Raw genomic sequence first — 15,623 nt, forward strand, 5'->3', positions numbered from 1 at the left:
TACTACTGCGTAAACGTCTTTTATATATGTATTTGATTAAAGATAGCAGTGTTTTATAAAAACAACACAAGTGTGTGATTTTCAACATGCTGATGCCACACAAATCTAACCTCACAATTCACAACATTTGTATTAGTTCACACACAGTGTCCATAAATTCTCTTAAAATCAATTACCATGGTTGAGATAGCTCAGTACTCAGTAGTTATTGAACATCAGAAGGAAAACTGTCATAAGGTGGTTCTTGTTATTATGTTTTTTATTGAAAGGGTTGTGCTAAAAAGCCGAACCTATTGCAGTATTATGAGACTAAACTGCATCAGTATTCATAAAGAATTTGAAGACGTGATCTTTTTAGTTTTTTTTAACAAATTTGGTAAACAAACTTGAGGGGTAAGCTATATTGCTTTCCTGACACAAGTTTGACCCAAATGACATTTCTTACAGGATCACTAATGAAAAGTCAGTTAAAATGTTATACGTTCCTCTTTTGGCCAGCAGATGGCGCACTCCTCAGCTTGCATGATGCGGCGAGGAAGAGTCGCGAGACCACCCGGAAGTCCTCATGGCGTGTTAAATTCGCTCTTCGTGCATAGTTCTCGACAAACTTGGACCAGATATTCATAGTTGGATTTCTTATCCAAATGGCGGTTGACGGCCTGACTCCGGCAATGTTCGCTTTCTACCAGCGAAGGTTCGGTTTCCGGTTCGGAGCAGAAGACTCTAGCGTTGCTGTTTTGACAGCTGGGTTGCAGCGCTAGTAGCTGCACTGAGCTACATGAAGGAGCGCAGTCGACTCCTCCACTTATTTATCTGCACTTCGGCGTCTGTGAACTTGAATTTGTAGGTGCGTTGGCTTTAAGAAGCAGAGGTGAGACTATGCCATGACTACGGGCGTGATAAACGCTCATTCTAACACTGTTTTGCTGTCCTCTGTGCGCCCAGTTATTCACCGAGGCGAACTCATGGCGTCATCCCGGCTCAAGTACATGTCTCTGGGCGTGCTGGTGTTCCAGACCACCTCGCTGGTTCTGACCATGCGCTACTCCCGCACCTTGCAGGCGGAGGGCCCTCGCTACCTGGCCTCTTCAGCCGTGGTGGTGGCCGAGGTCTTAAAAATCCTGGCCTGTGTGCTGCTGGTCCTCAAGGAGCACAGTGAGTGACCCACCCGGAGCCTCCATTTAAACACGCCTGTCGTTTACCTGTAACTTTGGGCGGTTTAGCGGGAATATCTAACGTGTCAGCCATGTGACCGAACCAAAACAAATCTGTTTTTAAGTGTGTGGTAGTTACTCTCATAGGCTATGCAAATAAAAAGGGAATAGTTTCAGAATGTGCCTGAGTTATGTGGTGTGCTATAAAATGTAACTGTGACAAGTCATGACCTTTGCGTGGTTTCACTTTTGGAATGATAAGAAGCGAGTCCCTTCTTCTCATGGTCAGTTATGAAGATACGTGTTTGCAGTTCAGTGACCGGAGGTGCTTCACTTTTGCTGGTAGCTTATGTAAGGCATGAGTTTCTTTTAAATGCTGCCCATGAAAGCTGCCTTGTACTGTTTTTTTCTGGAAAACTGTTGTTGAAATACTTGAGTAAATTCATCAATGTTCACTCACCCAAAGTGATTATTCTCCTCTCCTTCACTTTTTATACTTGAATATCTGACCCACTGCCTTATCTCCCCTCACACACGTTCAGCTGGAGCTGAACTTTTGTTTCTTTTGAATATGCTAACTTCATAATAAGTTCAATGGATATTTCATACTCATTTCATGATTTGTACTCTGTCTTCAGGCTACAGCATGCGCGCGCTGAACAGTGTTCTGCGTCAGGAGATCATCCACAAGCCCATTGACACCCTGAAGCTGGCCATCCCCTCCGGGATCTACACGCTTCAGAACAACCTGCTGTATGTGGCCTTGTCAAACCTGGATGCGGCCACCTACCAGGTACCGGGTCCTCATGGGCACATTTTTCTATGACTTCCTCAGCTCATGTGTGGGGTGATCTCTCCACCGCAGGTGACTTACCAGCTGAAGATCCTGACAACAGCACTGTTCTCTGTGTCCATGCTGGGCCGCAGGCTCGGCCTCTACCAGTGGATTTCGCTGCTCATCCTCATGACTGGAGTAACTCTGGTGCAGGTACTGCGCTCTGGGGAGTTCTACTGATTTTGAATGTGGTTTTATGAGGGGTTTTCTGGAAACCAGAAGGAAATGGTACTCGCAAAAACATCAAATAGATCAACTATAACTGGAATAGATTTACTAACACTATTTGTACCATATCAATGGCAGCTGAAATGTTAGGACTATGATGGCACTCTTAGCTAAGACGTCCCAACTGGTCTGACTTTGGGACGCATCTTCACCCCTAAGTGACAAGTTATGACCGAACTCCAGATGAAGTTGATCTTCATTTGATTACATTATAGATTGACGGAAAAAAAAACTGTAATCACTGGTTATATTGGGAACACACATTAATCATTAATGAACTGTGTATACAGTACATACAGTTTATACTTTAGCAGTGTATTACTGTGCTTTACTCATAAAGTGCTGGTCCCGTCAGATGTAATGAGTTCATTCCAAACCACACCCTAATTACTCCCTATTAAAAAAGGAAGTAATTAGTTTAGTATTCAGAGACTAAGAGGTTAAATTATACCACAATAACTGCCTCATTTCACTGGTTTCAGGGATCCAAAAGGATCAGAGAGAGGAATACATTTTTTTTTTATTAATGGGCAATGTGTTCCTGAATTAAGTGGTCTAGCGAACTAGTGAATCCTGAACCTCACTGTTTATACTGAATTTACAGCCTAATTAACTAATTAATTAATAAAATAACAACAGATTATTTTTTTCGTCAGGAAAAGGTCCATGACCCATTGAAAAGGATTGGGTGTGTGACTACAATGTAACCTTTGGCCTGTGTCTTTTCCTATCAGACCCAATTTTTATCATAATCACAATTCTAATCTAACTTTTATTCAGAGTAAACCCACACAGTAAGCGCTTCGTCTTGACTGCTAACTCAACCATAAAACCGTCGTCGCTAACCCAAGTGTTCAGAGATTAACCAGTGAAACATTTGAAGTATTGAACCAACTCAAGTCCTTTTCAATGTTTACGCTCGCAAAACACGGACTTGACGTTATCAGTTATCTGCTACAAAGAAGGTGTGTTTGGCTCTGTTCTCAGTGGCACACATACACATGCTGGTAGATAGAAGGTTTACAATCACCCACCGTGGCGCCGTCGATAAAAATGTCTAGTGCTCTATATTTTGACTGTGGTTAGTGATCTGGCTGAGTAAAATTTGAATCAAAGCTAAGGGCAAAACTTCTGTAGTCCAATCTAGAGCTGTGACTTCAGTGATGTTATTTTATCAAGTGACTGACACCTGCTGTACTGATATAGATCACAGCGTTCATATTTTGTGTGATATTTCACAACTAATACCTGAGATTTTACACCTTGATGTTGAGCTTATTGCCATTAGTGGAGATGTGTCAAATCTGCTGGTGCTTTCAAAGGGGATTCATTTCATCACATTTTGTTTGTTGAATTTATAAGTGTATACAGTACAGTCTGTAGGCGTATATAGTAAAATAAATAAATGTATCTGCCTCTAACATCTAAATTTTGTTAATGTGAGTTGCAGCTGGGAACATTTTTCAGTTATTGGGCTGACCCTTTGTTGACACAGCTCTGAATCAATATTGGCCACAGCATCAGGAAGGAACTTGATGGGTGTGAAGTCACCTGCTGCCCCTCCTCTTTGTCAAACAAAAGACACAGTCTGTAAAAGAAACACTGGATGAAGTGGAGTCTGTGAAAGCTGTCAAACAGGAGCTCGTCATTCAAAGGGGGGGGGCGACCGCTTCTTAAACCTGTCTGAGCAGGCCAAAGCTCCTGGAGACAGAAGATGTGTGCGGCTGGTATTCCATGCCTTTCATATTAAGATGTACTTTAAGGAATGTGCATCAGCAGCATTACACCTCTGACTCTGCACGCACTTGCTGTTTTTCTTGCTTGCTGCTGCAGATAGTTTGCTCTGCAGCATTTCTCCCCACTGCAGAGGTGCTGCTCATTAAGGAGGGCCGTATTTCTATTTCCATTTTAGTTCCTATTTTAATTATTCATTTAGTTTCAAACTTCCTGAGTGGGGCAGCGCCAGACTGGATGCTGAGTTTGGAACCTCGGTCCTTTCTGGACCACCCTGAAATGTCAGCCGGTGCAAGTGGCTCCCTGTCTGTGTCGAACGGTTTCAACCCCCTCATTGATCGCAGAGTTTATTTATGACCTGTCCCCCCTCAGGTTGAGCCCTCAATTCTAATATAATCATAGCTGAAATGTAACTCAGTTCAAATGTATCTAAACTGAAGGACAAATCCATTCATCCATCCATCCATCGTCGTCCGCTTATCTGTTGCCGGGTCGCGGGGGCAGCAGCTTCAGGAGGTCACGCCAAACGCCCTTCTCCCGAACGTTATCCACCAGCTCCGACTGGGGGTCCCGAGACGCTACCAGGCCACCTGGTCTTGGGTCAACCCCTCGGTCTCCTCTCAGCTGGACGTGTCTGGAACACCTCCAAAGGGAGGCGTCCAGTGGGCATCCTGATGAGATGCCCGAACCACCTCAGCCGACTCCTCTCAATGTGGAGAAGCAGTGGCTCTACTCCGAGCCACTCCCGAATGACAGAACTTCTCACCCGAATCTCAAAGGGAGACGCCTGCCACCCTTCGGAGAAAACCCATTTCAGCCACTTGTATCTAGGACCTTGCTCTAACTACTGATGACAATTATTGTGTTGGATCTGCAGTATACATAATACATAATTCATTTAACAGTGCGGTGGCAATGCTGTATTTGCATTAATATTAGTCAATGAATTTATGTCTTTCTGTCAAAGCCGACTGAAGTCCTCTTTTTAGTTCTCAAACAGATGAACAAAACGATTGACCTTAATGCTGAAAATTCTTCTGAGAAGGACAACAGTTCTGCTTCCTTCAATGCTGAAAGAAGTTACTCTAACAACAAAGGCAATGCCCAAAGATGGTCCCCACAGAGAGAAGCTGTGTCATGAGTGATTTCTGCTCTCAAATCTTAAGTTTGCTTTCCACATTTGCAGTGGCCCTCCGAGTCCATGGTGACCCCAGAGAAGCCGTCTCTGTCTGCTGGCTCCCAGTTCATCGGCGTGGCAGCGGTCCTGGTGGCGTGCTGCTCCAGCGGCTTCGCCGGCGTCTACTTTGAGAAGATCCTGAAGGAGAGCAAACAGAGCGTGTGGATCCGCAACATTCAGCTGGGTCTGTCAAGCTAACACTCGCATTTAAATGTGTGCTTTCATCTGCTTCACAATTAGAGCCTTGATGTTCAAAACAGACGTTGCCACCAGCGTGGTAATTTTAAAGCCAGAGCCAGCTTGCACTCTTCAGATATTCTTTTTTTTCCTCCAAATGTTCTTTTCTATTTTTACCCTGGAACGTGTGAGGCAAGTGTTGAGTCTCCTGTGATTCCTGGTGTGAACTTGGAGCTCATCCACCTGCACTGAGCAGTCAAGATCTACAACAAGAGCAGAGGAAATGTGGTTTTGGTTTCCACATAAGATGATGCAAGACTTGCTAAGTAGTTTGTCGAGAGAGAGAGAGAGAGAGAATCAATGTGATGGATGACATTAAAGCAATGTATGCAAATATGAAAACTGTGAATGAGAGTTGTGGCTGGAGAATTTGCATTCAATGCTCTGGTTTGCTTTCAGGGATGTTTGGTCTGGTGTTTGGACTGTTTGGAATGTTTTTATACGATGGCGAGCGAGTGAAGGAGAGTGGAATGTTTCAAGGATACAACTCCATCACCTGGACTGTGGTGGCTCTTCAGGTACCTCTCTTCACCTCTGCCAGGATTTAATCCAAATTATAGTGCCTTTTCTCTCATCCTACTACGGTCTGCTCTGCTGCTGCTCTGGATCTGGAGGTGGTTCTAAACACATGGGTCGGTGTGAGGCCCACTGTGGTGATGATGAATCCGTGTTTTATCACTCAGAATAGAGACATTAAAATGCTTGGCACACATGACTGTCAGTCATTTATAGTACTCTAGCATTTATGAATTAATTTATTGTGGGAGTTAAGAATATTTCCGTGCATAACATTCATGTCTTGGTTGAATTTGAAAAGTTGAAAGAGCTTTAAATTGCTGATGAATGCATGGAAGCAGCCGTCTGCGTTACAGGTCTAACTTTCCGACACAAAGTGAAACACCCAGCCATCATTCACCACCTGTCCATGGGTTTATTGATTCACACATGGACTTGTCACTGAAGACACGAGTGGCTCAGTTGCGGATGAATTCAGTCATACGTGAGCCGATGTGAAGAGATTTCCTGAGCAGACCCCCGCCGGCTCACTCGGGGTCGTCCATCTGTGTTTGTTTCTCCAGGCGCTGGGTGGTCTGGTCATCGCGGCGGTCATCAAGTACGCAGACAACATCCTCAAAGGCTTTGCCACATCTCTCTCCATCATCCTGTCGACTGTCATTTCATATTTTTGGCTGGAGGACTTCGACCCCTCCAGGTAAAGCCCACTTTGTTTGTAGGCTTCTCCTCCCCTCAGCCTCACTCCACCTGTCCATCCGCAGCGTGTTCTTCTTTGGAGCCATACTGGTGATATTCGCCACTTTCCTATACGGCTACGAGTACAAGCCGCCCCCTAATCCCAGCAGAGCGTAGGACTCCCACCGGCGAGTCAGCAGCAGCGGCAGCAGCAGGAGGTCTGGCTGCAGCCGGTGGAAATCAGCAGAAGAGGAAAGTGGGTGAAAGGTCCTCCTTGATGTGACGTGTTCAGGAGGAGATGCAGAGGCGGCTGCCAGGTTTGCAGACGTGAAAGATTTGAGTAAAATGATCACTGCGGTGAGTCTCACACACCAAAAGTGCCTCGCCTGCAGTGGACAGGAAACCTGTGTTTTTGTGATGACCACTGTAGAGAAGTTAAAGTCGGACGTTGTCATTCGGCCATGTTTGGTCACCTCTACAGCACACTGTTGCAGTATTTCTTGTTCTCACTGGTAAATCCTGACATAAGACTGCTGTGGTCCGTGGATCATTTGTTCATTCATTTCCTCTCTTTGTTCAGTCTTCTAGTCAAGTATATCATTTTCTTAGATTTTTTTTTTTTTTTTCAGACTCCACAGGTGTGTTTGAAGCACGACAGCCCCACTGTCATTGTAATTATCGTCTCAGCTGTGTCAATTTCAAGTCTCAATTTAGGACCTTTCCCAGCATACATTGCGTTTTATGGCACTTTGGATCGCAGCATTGATTTACCCTAAACATTCTTCCAGCTCTAGATATCTGTTCTTCAGTGTTTCATGTGAGTTCCGTCCCCACTCGGCTTGTCACTCCTCCCTGAACAAACAAATCCTTCACAGCCGGTTCAGTTGAGCACAGTGTGGCAGCATCCGTGGAGGTTGCTTAACTGCCTTGGAGACAAAGCACAGGGCAAAATGACACGCAGTGCCACAATCCGTTGCTCTTTATAATCCCAACTAGTAACGTTTTCTACATTATAGCTGGCTGTACTGTGATTCCGCTCAGCTATTTTAGGAAACTTTTTTTTGTTGCCAGGCAACATGTCGACACTGGGACGTGTTTGATGAACATACACTGTGTGTGTCTCTCGTGACACAACTCTCGTCTGCTGGAGCCACAATGTTGTACAGTTATCTGAGCGCATCAACAGCAAGATATAGCCACTCATTTCAGACACTCTGTCCCCATGACAACCATCAAGATTCTCTCGGTTCGACCCTCTCTGGAGGTCTGACTTGACATCAGGTTTGGCTGGTGTTTCCATTGAGATGCCATTGGTTAATTTATTCGTTTCTAAATCGGATTCAAATCACCGAGTTGATCATCAGCCGACTCCTGTTGTCATTGTTTATTTTTGTTCTATAAACAATGTGGCCCAGATCACTAAATGTTAGTCATGTTAACTGTAGTTCGTGTAAGACTTGGTAATCATAATTTGTATGATTTGACTGGTGCTTTTGTTGTTGTCATGAAGCGGGTATGAAAAATGACTATTGATCTTTTATTAAAAATAGTTTTCATGAATACAATTTGTCGTTGGAAAGACCATTTCTTGATATTTTTCATTAATTATTCTCTTCAATAACATTGCAGTCACATTATTTTTTTGTTTTATTAAAAAAAAAAAAAAAAAAAAAGTCATTTTGGGTGACTACAGATTTCTTTTCCTTTGGACACTACACAGTAAGTCCCGATTTTGGTGGTTTTTCAACTGATTTCACTACGAAATAAGTGGCTTTACTTCATACAAGAAGGTTACAAATTCAAAACCAGCTGGAGGCATCTCTTGAGGTTGTTTTGAGCTTTTGTTTTTTGTTGCCTCAGAATCATTTTGCCACCTATGGATGACTACAGCTAATTTTATTGACTATAATTTTATCTCACAAATACTGCCTCATATTCTGCAGCTTCTGGTTGACATCTGTGACAGGTGTGAGCCTGTATGGCCTTATTCTTGTCTACATCACCAACTTCCATCAAAACTCGACATCCTGCCATGACAAATTAAAAGCCTGGAGCCGCTGAGGTTTTCATTTTTATTTTAATGATCTAAAAACACTGCATGCAAAACAGTCAGAGAGGCAGGACTGTAACACAGCACAGATCCAAGATGTCAGTCGGACCGACACCTCCGTCCTCAGGCACGTTAGCAGACCGACCAGACTGTAAAAATACAAGTCTCATTGGGGGAATTTTGTTTTTCCGCTGGAACCTGCAAAAAAAGGGGGTTTGTGTGTCCACTTTGAAGGTTCTGCTCCATGATTGTCAGTTTCCTCTTGAAGCCTCGCTGACTGTGTCATCGCTACATGTTTGATCTGCACGAGCAGCAGCTCCAGTCAAGATGAGGTGTAACGGTGTGAGGAGTGAGCGGCGGCGGGGTGACGGTTATGTGGTTACATCTTCTCTTGTCATCAACACAAACCTCCTTTATCGCTTCAGTCGGTGCGGAAATATGAGATCAATAATACACACTCTTTTCAATTGTTGACCAATGAGAACATCAGGACACAGAACTCATTCATTGACTCTGCATTGTTGCATCAGTGTTACACACTCAAGCTCCACTCATTCTTAACAGGATCCTCAAGTGTGTGGATCCATACGAGCGATGGGTAATCCTCAAACTCCTGTCAGGACATGAGATGCGCAACATTTTCTTCTTGCTGCCAAGCTCCAGTGAATGTCATCCCGAAATACTTGATTCTTTACCTAAGTTGCTCCATAAGTCCCTGCTTTGCTGTTACAATTCTGTAATTGACATATGTCCAAGATTTGTGTCACTCCACTGACGATTCATCCTGAAATGATTTGGAAAAGTCCAGTTTTACTCTTTTAGAACTCAATTCTCAGATGACCACTGACATGTAGCTTACAAATGCACCTCTTAATATGAATCGTGTGTGCTTTACCTTTTATTTTTAATTTCATTCCTAATTTTCTCTTGAGTCAAAGATGGGTATTTTTTGATCATCATTTTCATCAATCTCGTGATTCCTTTGATCTTCATCATGCCCCCAAAACGGTGTGTAAATCACTTGACATTCAAACGCACTTGAGTTGAACAACTTGTCCGTTAAAGGCAAATCTTGGCTCTGAAATGTATAACTGGACAATGCTTCTGGGATGCTCTTGTGTTTTCCCAAACATGTTAAATGTGTCTTTTGTTTAACCTATTTAATGTTATCTGTGACTTTCAGAAGTTCCTTTGATCCTCAAATGTATAATTTGATTGTCAAATCCATAATTCTCGCTTGCTGCACTGTAAGCCGCTACTTTTTTCACACACTCTTAACCCTGCGGCTTTAACAGTGATACGGTTAATCTATGGGTTTTTATCGGCGAACAGGCTTCATCTCAGACAAATGAATTCACCTGTATTTTCTTTACATTAGTGCTCAACGTGCTGTTTTCGGCAGGTGCATACCACCACTGCTCTGGTTTTCCACCAGAGCTTGAACCTGGGATCTACAGACCAGTGTAGCTTAACTGTGTACAAGGTATATTTTCTACTTCAGTTTAGTGGATGCAGAATATATTCGGGGGCTTTAATAGTCCAGAAATTACAGTATGTCTTGATCTTAACTCTCTGAACTTAGTAACATGCGACTGCATCTGCCGTCCTAACACTGGAGAATTTATGGCATCTTTCATCCTCACTACATTCAACGACGATGAAAAAGTTTCATATTGAAATATATTATCATTTGATCCCCAAATGGAGAAAACAGATCCAGTCAAATAGTTACTTTAGATCCAGTTTAGCATAAGCATTATTGTTCCTCAAATTCATGTTTCAGTCAAAAACATGCATTGTATAAGTCACTTGTCTCTTAAGACAAATGTATTGAACAATTATCCGTCTTCCCAAGTGCATTACTGTATCCTCAGATGCCCCTCTGTGTTTCATGTTGTGTTGTTATGGAACATCACCATCCTCAAATGTGCCTTTGAGGTAACAACAATCAATACGCTCAATGACCCAGCAGTCGTTGTGTGGCTGCATGAAATGAGTGAATGAATGTGAGCATTCCTCTCCTGCCACCGCTCCAACATCATTCATCCAGATTTTAAAAATGAACACTTAAGTGTGCCCTGAAGGGTTTGACCAGACAGTGAAAACTGGGGGTTCAAAGTCGTCCAGAGGTATTTCAGTCATCAGTTCAATCTTTGACACGAACAACAAACTTCTGAATACAAAATCATCCTGGTTCATCCAAGCAGTTCAGGAGGTGACCCTACAAGTCGTCCTTGTGAACCACCCGGAAGGTGAAAGGTCACATCACCGCCCCGTAAACTGCAGTGGTTTGAGGTCATGGTTCTGGATGTAGGTCAGTGTGATGTGGTCTGAGGTGTGTGTGGAGAAATGAGGCAGACTAATGTGACAGAGCAGCAAGCCTGGACTCCAACCCTGGCTCTCTTTCCCCCTTTAGTGTACAAACTCCAACATTTCATTTTCAAAAAGTCACAAACTCATAAAAGCCACTCTTGATCTTCAACTCATCCTCAGCCCTATCAGGCCGAACATCAGGTTTCTTAAGTAATAAAGGGAAGTTACCAAAGAGAACGCTCCCCCTGTGGGCGCAGTACTGTCTTGCCAGAATCAACACACCTGGGTTGGTGTCGTGGCTTGTGGCAAACAGGTTGGGAGGAACATTCGGAGGTTGCATGTCAAATTGTCAGTAGGTATGAATCTGTGCATGGTGTCCTTGCCTTGTGACCCTGGCATATCCCAAGAAAATGAATGATTGAAAGGTCATTCCAAGGTCAAAAGATTAAAGGTCGCAGTGGAATTCTAGGTTCATGCTCGCTTCACACCCTTCCAGTGCCTGGGAATCCTAAATAAATGTTTCAATGACTGGAGCCTCCATCCTATGTCTGGGGTCGACTGTGTGAGGCCCAGGTCCATACACACCCCTCCCCTCAATTTGTTCTTGGAAACCAATTTCACTGTTTTTTTTGTGTCATTCACTGAGTTGAATTATCAAATGGCTTTTATGTGTTTTATTTTGTGATTTTTTTGTTTTGTTTTTTGCAAAGAACAAACTCTTAGCTGTCACTCACAACTGTTGTGAAAGGGCCTCAGTGGTACCTTGACAGTAGAGATCAGGCCAGAACTGGCTTGAGAACTATCTCTGTGTCTTTAAGGCTGTAGAACTATTTAAGCTGGTCTGGGCCTGAGTAGCTACAGTACCGGTGTCCACCACTTCACGCTCGGCTCAACAGCACCAGAAGTAGAGACAGACATTAACTCTGCGTGGTCAAAGGCCGCAGTGGGGAATTAAGGCAGACGTCCCCTCGTGAAATCAAACTCAGGCTGGTTCTGATCCTGGTTCCCACCGATATCGTGTGGACACTACTTGGATGGTATGACGACGAGTGGGGGACCTCTCCGTGGTCTCCACATCAGCACCTGGGCATCATTGGCATTGGGCTTTACCATGGCGTTTAGGGGAATGGGCTCCATGCGGGTCAGTACCCGCGGCTGGTCTTGATGCAAGCGGCCCACCAAATGGGCCCTGGAGCCCAGAGGCAAGGACGGATCCACGGTGATGTCCACCCTCATTCTCCATTTGATGGTGTGAAGTAGGATCTTCTCTTTGGAGGTGGTGTTGAGTGCCACCAGCCAGGTGGTGAAGCTCTGGTCCCTTTTGATGTGGGTCAGCAGAGGAGTGTTGGACTCGCTGACCGGCACCGCCCAGGTCACACTCGGGTAGAAGTTATCGTTCATGCTCACAATGAACCTGGAGGGTTTGGAGGTCGGGCCCACGATGGTGACGGTCTCAGTGGTGTTCCCGTACCAAGGGTAGCTGACGCCGTCAGAGTCGCTGATGGCCCGCACCAGGCCTTCTCTGAGCTGGGGAAGCTCCCAGCTCGACCTACAGCAAACACAGTAGTGAGACACAAGATGTGTGGCCTCAAGCTGCCATTGAACCTTCGACCCAGCTAACGCACAGTGTCTGTATTGAGACACTAGATTGTAGACAGCAGATCAATACCAGACATGACAGGACAAGTCTGACCAGCAGCGGCTCTTGGCGGCGGAACTAGACTGTAAATGGCGTCGGAGCGTCAGCGTGTGTTATCTCTCTGTTGTGTCACCCCTTCTGTCTATTTGTGCTGGTGATCCCCACCTCCTGCGTATCCATCCTCTTACCCCCTGCGCTCTCCCACCCAGTAAAGCCAGCAGGATTAAACGTGGCGGTGGGCGAGTGGGGGTGGACACTGGTGTCTCAGTGGGCACAGTGTGAGTGTGAGAGCAGCAACTGTTGTCTGGCTCTTTTCAAAGCCCATTTGCCATTTTAGGTGCCACAGTGAACAGACTCTGTCGGTGGGTGTTTGACCAGAGAGGATGGTGGAGACCCCTGCTGAACTTCTCAATAGCCCTCCAACACTAAGTAGCTTGTTTAACCAGACACATGTCTGTCATCGTGTGATGCAGAGTAATTCAGAAATTCAGACTTTGGACCTAGAATTTCTCAATACACATTTTTACCTTATAAAAATTTCAACTGGAAGGAGCATTGTGAGTTGCGTGGGCCGCATGCAGCCCCATGTCTAAACAAGAAATAATAAATGCCTGTGTTTATGTGGCCCTCATGAGGTCAGAGTAGAACTCCAAAGAAATTGTGCTTTTTGTTTTCATTACTATTTGAACTCCATGTAAATTTTTTTATTTTTCTGGCTAAGTTGTTGTCTGACCCTCCCCCATTTATGTCAGTTTTTCTTCTCCCAAAGCTATTAATAGTCATAATGAAATGCCCAATTAAATCAGGATAAATTAGAATTCTTCTTCTTCTTCAGAAATAGAATTAACAAAATCTATTTGTTTTAAAGATGTCTCATATTGAAATGCCTTAAAAACATAGCTATATGTTTCACACCAAAATATTTACCGGTTCAAAATATCCTCTGAAATGTATGATTTATGTGGACCATCTTTTGATAAAATGGTTAAAATGGTTAAAATCAAATAATATACAATTGGGCATAAACTGTCATGGCATAATTGCAATTTTCCTATTATCGCTTTCTTTAAGAATATTTTAGTAACTTCCAAGAAGTTACTTTTAAGACTCTTTTGCTTTCTCTTGGCTTCATGGCCCTGCAGTATGGAACGTGGCCATACTGCAAAAAAATAGATTCACCATCCATTACTAGTTGAATGATAAATATAAAAAAAAGAAAAAAAAATCCCTCTGTCTACACAGCGCTACGGCTCATTCATTATTTAGTACTGCGAGGAATGTTCCTCAGTATTCAAATGATCTCTTGACCCCTACAAACTTTACATCTCTGGCGGCACTTGACCTGACACGGATGGGAGTGAGGGGTAAGAAGTGAGCTGAAATCACCATCAGTGTCTCTTGAAGTGAACGTTGTGTTGTGCAAGCATGGAAAAGTTGCAGAACTCACATGCCGGTGTCTCCATAGGTGTTGTAGAACTCCATTTGAGTGCAAGCCTGTATCCAGCCCACCACCCACGTCTCATTGCGTGGAATCGGTGGCATGACAATCCGCGCCGAGGCTTTGAAGTAGGGGGTCTTGTATCTCAGCACAATGGGTGAGTTCTCCTCGATGACAGTGGGGCAGTGGTCGATGGCGGCCAGCAGGTCGTACACCACAATGTTCTCCCGCTTGATACGCGACTTGTTGCAGGCGATGCTCTGGATGCAGCCCATGGCGCTGCAGGTGAAGGTGATGGTCAGGAGCAGCCAGGTGAGCCGGGGAGACTGGGACTGGACGGGGACCAGGACAACAAAGCTGGGCATCAGATTCTAAGGCGAAGGTGGACGCTGCCACTGTTATGGTAAGGCGTCAGGTGGAGCAGGACAGAGGTGATGTGATGTAATCTCTGCTGGATGGTGGAGCACCCAACCCACCTGTCTCCCAGGAACCTCTCCTCCTTTTCTTCTTGCCTGTCAGAGGCGAAGGCAGGGCAGGGGACACCGGGGCTCCAACAGGGGGACCCGGCGCGGTTGTTGATGCGGCACTGCACATGAGATGCAGCCGCCGGCTTCACCATCCGACATACCGGGAGAGTGGCGCGGCAGAAGAAGCCGAACGGAGCATCTGTGGCGCGGACAGCGACGTACAAATCCACCCGAGTCGATTAGAGACAGAGTCGTTGAGCGTCGCAGATGTTCTGAGGCATTTCAGCCGATGAAAGGAGGAAGGATCCGGCGGTGGTGGAGCCGCTCCTGAGTGTCGCTGTTCAGTTGGCGTTGGTGCTGAAGATGCTGAATGGACCAATGAAGGAGGGAGGAGGAAGAGGAGGGCGAAGGCGTGGGAGACAGCACCTCCTGCCACCATGTAGAATAATGCTTTCTAATCGTTCTGATACTGAGCAGACAAACAGCAGATTAGCAGAAGGCGAGGGGTTTAATTCGCCATAACGTGGCTGAGCGATCACCGGCAGCAGGTACGCGCGTCATTTACGCTTACATTTGCCAAACAGCGGGCAGATCGCTCTCAATATATGGCGCTGGTGGAAGGAAAACATGGCAAAAGCAGCATTTGCTAGTTTAATGATTTTAATTTAAAGGGAGCGTGTCATTGGTTAACGACAGTCAGCTGACGATTGTCAGCGGTGATGCTGCGTTTACGTACCGCGAATAAAAACGAACCACAAATATTTTCTCAATTAAAACGGGTACCTTTGATTTTATGGTGTGTTTAATGAAGAATGGAGCAAAAAAAAAAATCCAAACGTGAATGAATTCATCATTCTCAAGTTTTCGCTGAAGAAAATGAGATTTGATATTTTCACGACTGCATTTGAGAGACTGCTCCCACTCACCGTTCCATTTGTGGAAATGCACCGGAGAATACAACAATGAAGAGAAACAAAGACGTTTGGTAGCAGACTGGAATAGGAAGAGCAGTTGAGTTTGAACTAACAGGTATCATAGTCCTTCCTTTTATAATCCTTCTCTGGGGTAGATTCATTGGTTAAATGTCTGACCCCTTACAATATAAATATTCACCAAGTTATGTGACAAAACCTTCCATTGAGATACACTGGAAACCAATT

The 15,623-nt window shown here is 44.6% G+C and overlaps 2 protein-coding genes across 4 annotated transcripts; one reads left to right on the forward strand and one right to left on the reverse strand.

Moving 5' to 3' along the window:
- Window positions 1-539: 539 nt before the first annotated feature.
- slc35a3a (solute carrier family 35 member A3a) lies at window positions 540-8,121 on the forward strand. 3 transcript variants are annotated; one of them, XM_053847477.1, is made up of 8 exons: window positions 540-871; window positions 946-1,155; window positions 1,793-1,947; window positions 2,020-2,142; window positions 5,138-5,312; window positions 5,765-5,883; window positions 6,445-6,578; window positions 6,643-8,121. In XM_053847477.1, the coding sequence occupies exons 2-8, from the start codon at window positions 966-968 to the stop codon at window positions 6,731-6,733; spliced, it is 987 nt and encodes a 328-aa protein (XP_053703452.1). In that variant the 5' UTR covers window positions 540-871; window positions 946-965; the 3' UTR covers window positions 6,734-8,121. The 3 variants fall into 3 exon arrangements, with proteins under 3 accessions (XP_053703452.1, XP_053703461.1, XP_053703468.1); XM_053847486.1 differs by having other exon boundaries at window positions 540-847; XM_053847493.1 differs by lacking the exon at window positions 5,765-5,883.
- Window positions 8,122-8,626: 505 nt separating this feature from the next.
- On the reverse strand, window positions 8,627-15,118 carry fam78bb (family with sequence similarity 78 member Bb). The gene is made up of 2 exons (XM_053847506.1): window positions 14,006-15,118; window positions 8,627-12,468 (listed from the first exon to the last, which is right to left on the reverse strand). Exons 1-2 carry the CDS (start codon window positions 14,359-14,361, stop codon window positions 11,946-11,948), a joined length of 879 nt encoding a protein of 292 aa, XP_053703481.1. The 5' UTR covers window positions 14,362-15,118; the 3' UTR covers window positions 8,627-11,945.
- Window positions 15,119-15,623: the final 505 nt, after the last annotated feature.

This window comes from Synchiropus splendidus, chromosome 1 (genome assembly GCF_027744825.2).
Source record: "Synchiropus splendidus isolate RoL2022-P1 chromosome 1, RoL_Sspl_1.0, whole genome shotgun sequence".
Lineage (NCBI taxonomy): Eukaryota > Metazoa > Chordata > Actinopteri > Syngnathiformes > Callionymidae > Synchiropus > Synchiropus splendidus.